The sequence below is a fragment of the Benincasa hispida genome, chromosome 7, assembly GCF_027475165.1.
Source record: "Benincasa hispida cultivar pf3 chromosome 7, pf3_genome.v1.1, whole genome shotgun sequence".
Classification (NCBI taxonomy): Eukaryota; Viridiplantae; Streptophyta; class Magnoliopsida; order Cucurbitales; family Cucurbitaceae; genus Benincasa; species Benincasa hispida.
Window position 1 is genome coordinate 38,474,201 of NC_143484.1, and position 7,010 is coordinate 38,481,210.

The following is a 7,010-nucleotide window of genomic DNA, read 5'->3' on the forward strand; positions in this document are numbered from 1 at the left end:
TGGTAGGTTTTGAGTTCAACTTTTATTTCAACCATAGATTAAATCTAACACGTTTTGAGTTTTATTTTTATTTACGTTTTATGTTTTAAGAGGTTACAATTTTTTGTTTCAATTCGATCTTTAAATATTAAAATTTAATTTTTTTGTTAGAGATATAGTCTGTTGATTAATTTAAGATAATTATGAATTAAAATTTTAAAATTTTAAAATTTATTTTAATAGTAATGAAAAAAATAGTAAAAATTAATTAATTAGAATTCTTTTAAATTAATTAATAAATATTAAAACTGATTAATAAAAAAAATTAAAAGTGAGTATTTAGTGAACACTTGATATTAGAAGTCCAATTTTTGAAACCTAAGAACTGAGTTGAAACAAAATTCAATTTTAAAAAGTAAAATTATAATATTTTAAAATTTATGTATTAAGTTGAAATCAAACTTAAAATTTGTAAAATAAAAATTAAATTCAAAATAACCTATTTAAAAAGTATTTTCGTTAAAAAAAATAGATAATGAGATATGGAATGACATTTTTCCGACAAACATCATTAAAATTTATTTTTTTTATTTTTAGCAACCATATAAAATTCCATTTGTCAAAAAAAACAATATAAAATTCCAATTATTCAACTTTGTGTTAGAAAATTGAAACTATACTCGTGGAATCTTTTTCCTAATAACAAACATAATCCATCGTATCTTATTATTTAATCTTATCAAAGTTTGTTTTAATAAGGTAAGTTTATTTATTTATGTAAAGTCGTGTGATAAAAGTGGACTAATGTGAAGTATCAGTAACTTAAATGTCAATATCAAAATGAGTATATCTCAATTGGAATGGTATCACCAGTGTAACCTGGCTTTGTCCCGACAATTGGATATAGGTCATACACTTCTAGTCCATTTTTTAGGCTAGTTGATTCAACAGGTGAATTAATACACACTCAATGGATTTCGAATTTCATGACCATTGTCTTGCGATCTTAATCGACCACCCTTTGTGAAATCTAGATTATCATGCAGTTAGGCACCAAAACCCAACTTAGAGTTCATCTCGCGTTGCATCGTCAGTTCTACTTACTTTAAATTGCTCATTCTGAACTTTCGATTATGTAGCATGACTCAACAAAGAAGTCAGATTCAGGGACAGATTTAGTAAGGGCCCAATAACTCTATGCTCTTTATATATATATATAGGATTAAAATTATTAACTAGTCTAGTGATAAATATGTCTCCCAGTTCTCTCTAGACTCAAGTATAAGTCTCAATCATTATAATTATTTTTACTAAATTATATAAAGTCCCCTGTGAACAAAATTTTTGGATTCAACATTGATCAGGCCATTTGAAGAGAAAAAAAAAATTTGTGGTGTCAGGTCCACCATTCCTATTATAACGAAATAAAAAAAATATATACATCTAAATCCATAAGGTGTTAATATTGATCGACATAAATATTCAACTAAAGCCCTTTCGGCCTTCTTCTCCTTTTTAATTTTTCTTCTTCCATTTTTTCTCCTTATTATGTGATCAATGTGATGTTAGCCATTGATTGATAATCCTCCAAAAATTGACTTTTATTTTGGTTTAATTTCTTCTAGGGGATAAGGCTTTAAAAAGAAAATCTCAGTCTTATCAAATAAGATGTGATAAAAAGGGAATCTACAATATAAACCACCCACTCATACATTAATAATTATACATCAAAATCAAGCATCTTAAGGTAGTTGGTGCTCAATTTTCCAATAAAGATAAAGCATTGTTCTCTCTTTTCCTTCTAATTGCTATCTAAGCTTTTTGTAAGCCGACCATTGCCTAACATTAATTGATATATGCTCCTTTTGTGATTAGAAGTTCAAATTCTCATTACTCACTTTTCATATTATAAAAATCTCAGAGGGAAAAGAATGACTTCTTGTAAATTAATACTCAGAAAATTGGGAAAAGCAGTTGGTTGTTTTCTCCCTATCTGAAGCACAATAAATGAAGCTAGTTGCTATGAAGTAGTCATGATACTGTTTTCAAGTGTATAAAGATTATACATATGTAGTATTTGCTGCCCTGTACATGAAGAACATGCAAGAATATCTGATGTGGATGATCCCATCTCCCATGGATAAATCATTTGCCAAATGAGAAGTCTGAGGGACTCCTAGTGATTTCATGTTGGAGGTGAGCAGGACGCATCGTGGAACTGGTTTCTGTTGAACTTGACTGTTGAACAGTCATCTCCTGTTCTCTATTTGTCTCGGAACGTTCTTGTTCTTGATGATCATGGGCTCTATTATGGTGTGAAGAAGGAGGCAACTCTTCCATGTCCCAACGATCGGGTTCCGCATCAGATAGCCTGGGAGATGTGCTGCCATGCTGATGTTTGTGCAGAAGGTGAATAGGAGACATGCCGTGTGTTGGAGTAGTTGGCCTGCTTGAGAATGGCGAGGTACTGTCTGGGTTGCGCTGGTGCTTCATGTTCTTCTTGGCAGAGTGGTGCCAGTTCTTCAATGCCGTCGCCACTCGGTCGTTGAAAATGGTTGGTCTCATGTTAGAGCCCATCTGGAATCAAGAGTGCACACAAGGTGATGAATTATTCTATTTGAACTATTTTGAGTTCCAGATTTGCTCAAGAAAACAGTTCATATTATAAATGATCTTAAAAAGGGTGAAAAGTAAAATAGAAGGAATTTTTGCTTGATGCTTACCTGAGTCACCAAAGCATAGAGTGGGAGTGTCACATAACTGCATAGAACTTGTATGATAACCCTGTAGAAGTTGTTGATTTCGGTTTCAGTTAGTGGATCATATAACAGGATGAAACTCAAGTTGTTTACAGATCTTCTTGTGAACTTACCCCATTGAGAGCCTGATGACAATATCTTCAATTCGCTGATGGAAGCAGGCTCTCCACTTAAATGCGTACTGAAAGAGAATTAAACACAGTATTAGAGGGAAGCTTGCTTGATAGTTCTCAGTATAGATAATTTCTAAAGTGAGAAAAAAAGGAGAGAAATAAATACTATCAGATAAAAAATGAGAGTGGGATGGTCTCAAAGGAATTCCTTACTGTGGTCCAAGCAAAGAAGGCAATCTGAAATGCATTCTGCAAGCACAGAGTGAATGTCATTTTTTCAGAGAGGAAAACAAATTATTGGTAGAAACATAGATACAACTTTGAAAAATAGTACCATGAAGAGAACAAAGTGAATCAGAAAGAGAATAAGTTGCGGACGTCCAAACCAAAACAGGTCATCTCGGGGTTGCACGACGGGAACACCCTTCACAACATGACCCCTTTCTTGAATTGTCAATCCCATCTGAGTTATAATAACATGGAGCTTCGTTCCCACCAATAAAATTATCTGCATTATATACAAAAGGCAAAAGTTGAATGAAGAATGAAACAAGACTAGTGCTTGAAAATAAATGAAGTATGGATAGCAAAATGCTTACAATTAAGGAGATGAAAGGCAGCCATAGATATGAATACCACCCTGACATTGAATAAAAATGAAGCATTCCACAATAAGTACTCAGAGATTGAAAGGAACTAAAGAAATGACAAGAACATGAAATGCTTACCATTTGTATTGGTTAGGATGAAGAGAACAGCAAATAGCCACATTGCTGGACTGCAAGGATTAGAAGATTGGTAAAGAAAAAAAATTATAATAAATATAAAAAAATGAAATCAAATTTATGTATATAATTAAGAAACAAACCTAATCCCCACAACAACTTTAAAGTCATCTTCGAGAGATCTGCTAATGTATTTGTGGAAATCAAATTTTACTTCACTTCCGGGCGCTAGATGTGCCTGAAAAATGGCTCAAGTTAAGAAGTATGGACTTGCAGAATCTTGATTATATGAAAAGTGGAGTCGATGCAATTTCAATTTCACATATTTTACTTACAACAATGAATCCATGTCTCAGTGTCATGTAATCAACCTTGGTAACTGATCCAAAGAATTGTCTGAAGAAACAAACCTACGAAACAGAATACAAGGCAATGAACATCATGTATTAACGTCACTGTGGCCAAAAATTTCGCTGCAATTAAAACCATCAAATACATAAAGAAAAACAGTGGGGAATTCAACTACATGATTGTACACAGATGTGAATTAGGAGACTAAAGTTCAATTAGAACATTGTGAAAGCCATCCATCTACATATCTCTTTGAATCTTTTTCAATCAAAACATTGATGTATGACTCAAGAGCCATCACCCTTTATAATAATTTACTAAGAATTTTTAGGAAGAGAGAACAATTTTAGATCTTTTCAGGTTGTCAAATTCATACACATGAGCAATCAATTTGTGACAAACACTCACAATCCAGAGGGAAATTGGTGTACGACTCCAAAAGCTCAAGTGTCGGCGTCCAAACGTTGTATCTCTAGCAAATCTAAATCTTGCTGGATCTGCAAGACATAATTTATCATTTCACAAGTTATGAATTGCTTAGGATTTCTAATGAATGCATCTGCAGTAAGAGATGTTGACAGCATGACAAAAAGATATTGTGTGTCTAAAAGAAATGAAGCAAAATATTAACTATCAAAAAAGTACTTCATCTCATGCTGTTCGAAAATTATCTGCAACTTGTATGAGATTCTATCAATTAGTCATCATAGAAAGCTCACTTTAAGGCATGTGTGTGAGTGATTTTAAGAATAGTGATTTGAGTATAAATGATTTCTTTATAAGTTATTAGAAGTACTTTCCATATAATCAATAAAGTACTTTCCATATAATCAATATAATGTTTTCACTTTTAAATGTGATTTTCATACAATAAAAATTAATCAAATGATTAAAGGCATTTAGAATTGATTTTGAACTTGCCAAAAGTTATTTTAACTATTTCAAAATCACCCCAAACATACCCTTAGTAGCTGGTGTTGTTAATTGATATTTGAATCCTTACGTGTGCTTTAAAGCACTGTAAAATATAATCTACCATTCCATATGGATTTTGAAGTAAACTATACCATTATAGTACTGGTATTCAATTGTCTTTGTCTCATCCTCCCAGGCCTTCCATTTGCTCATCTACAATTGAAAGGAATTCATGAGCCAGATCAAGAGAAAAGGGAGATAGAGGCGTGAAAAAGGTTAAAGATTACCTTTGTTCTGCCGAAAGCCAAAGTGATGATGCAGTATAGGACATGGAAGACAGCCAATACAAAGATGAAAATATGGAGCTGGTGGATTCCATATGCCGACACAAAAGCGAGTTGGCCCTGCAAAATTGTTCACAGAAAGTTCCAATCACTTGGGAATATAAGCTCGCTCAATTTCTACTTAATGCCAAACACATTTTTGCTAGTCTATTATTAAACAGAAAAATGAAATACTGCAATAAGGAATGTGTTTAACGTTTAAAGAGATGGTTTTACCCTCTTAGCGCACGCATCGTCTCCTTTTGAGGCTAAAATACGCCTAGAACCATAGTCAGGATCTAAAAATTCAAAAAGTTTAAGACGACTGTTCTTCGCAACTTTTACTCCTGCTTTAGCTTTTGCTGCACAGGGAAGCCAAGTTTTCGCAAGCTCCTTTGAAACGCAAATTTGAGTGACAGCATCTTGGCCTACCGTTAGAAGTAGGGATATAAATCCCAACAGCATAAGCTCTTCACGAAACCATCAACAAGGGAGAAGGGAAAGAAGAGAGAAACAGTCAGCTTTTGACACGAGGAAAAAAAAACAAAAACAAACATTCACAAAAAATTGTGGTGACTAGATGCGCCTCCTACCTGCTTTAACCTTTTCTAGAGCTTCAACAAGAGCTGGCTTGTGCCTTTTCTCCAGCCACTGCACAGGTTCGATTGACATAACATATTAGATTAATGCAGCTATACAGAAACAGAACTTCAGCAAATGATACAAACCTTTCCAATACCAAATAATGAAAATGCACAATAAAGTTCTCGAATCAAGCCAAAATCAGCATTCTAACGAAGTTCTCTATTGAAAAAAGCATGATACTTAAGTCCAGATTTAATAATTTAGGAGCCAATCTGTGTATAGCTCAATTAGTTATGACATATGCTCTCAAGTTCCATTCCCCTCATCCCCACATGATGTTGAACTCAAAAAGATTTAACAGTTCGGGGCATTTCAACACATAACTGAGGAACTATTAGAGGAACAATTACCTTTCCAGTGAGGTGAATGACATGTTCAATGAAAATTGAAATAACAACCAAGAAAAAACAAACAACCGCAACAGCCCAAGTTGAAGTATCTTCCAAAGTACGCTGCTCTGTTCCACATTCAGCCATTGAGAACGGAAATTGTCTCCTTACTAACAGAAACAAAGCTCTTAAGCTTACAGCAAAGAAATGAAATTCTAGGAGGAGAAGGATGAGACAAGTTGATGCAAAGCACCACTGTCTTCGTACTGTATTTATATTTTCTTATGCATGTGGAGAGGCAGTTAGTTAAAGACTTAAAATTAAGCACGAGAAGGTCTGCAACCAATAAGGGAAGAAATAAATGATGACTCATTTCATGTTGACCCTTTCCTAGAAGGGTTAGTCAAAGGATGAGAGAGAAAAGGGACCATCTTATGTTGTGTTAGACTTGAGGCTTCACTTTTTGAAAAATGAAATAATAAATTATGTATTACTTTTTTTCAAATCATAAGTTAATTTTCATATCTATATGTTTTTTAGATTGTTTCTAAGTCAAAGTATGGGGTTCTGGAGTTATTTTGAAGAAAAAAGAAATATAAACTTGAACGTGTATATATATATATATATATATTATAATGTAGAATTATAAATGTGTGGGTGGGATTTCAAGCCTTCTCTTACCAGAAATGAAACTAATGGCTTCATTATTGAGATAACCCCGTTTGATAACTATTTGATTTTTGAAACTAAGTTTATGAAACACTATTTTCACCCTTGAATTTCTTTATTTGTTATCCACTTATTAGGATTGTTTTTAGAATCCAAGCAAAGTATTAAAAAAAAAAAAGTTTCCTTAGGAAAGTAAAGAAAT

General features: G+C 33.1%; 1 protein-coding gene across 1 annotated transcript; it reads right to left on the bottom strand.

The window, feature by feature from the left end:
- Nucleotides 1-1,903: 1,903 nt before the first annotated feature.
- Nucleotides 1,904-6,631, bottom strand: LOC120081587 (MLO-like protein 6). The gene is made up of 15 exons (XM_039036610.2): nt 6,161-6,631; nt 5,759-5,816; nt 5,403-5,635; nt 5,130-5,246; nt 4,995-5,055; nt 4,336-4,424; nt 3,912-3,986; nt 3,720-3,814; nt 3,580-3,629; nt 3,451-3,491; nt 3,186-3,359; nt 3,065-3,100; nt 2,852-2,919; nt 2,703-2,763; nt 1,904-2,556 (listed from the first exon to the last, which is right to left on the bottom strand). The coding sequence occupies exons 1-15, from the start codon at nt 6,284-6,286 to the stop codon at nt 2,125-2,127; spliced, it is 1,716 nt and encodes a 571-aa protein (XP_038892538.1). The 5' UTR covers nt 6,287-6,631; the 3' UTR covers nt 1,904-2,124.
- Between the last annotated feature and the right edge of the window lie 379 nt (nt 6,632-7,010).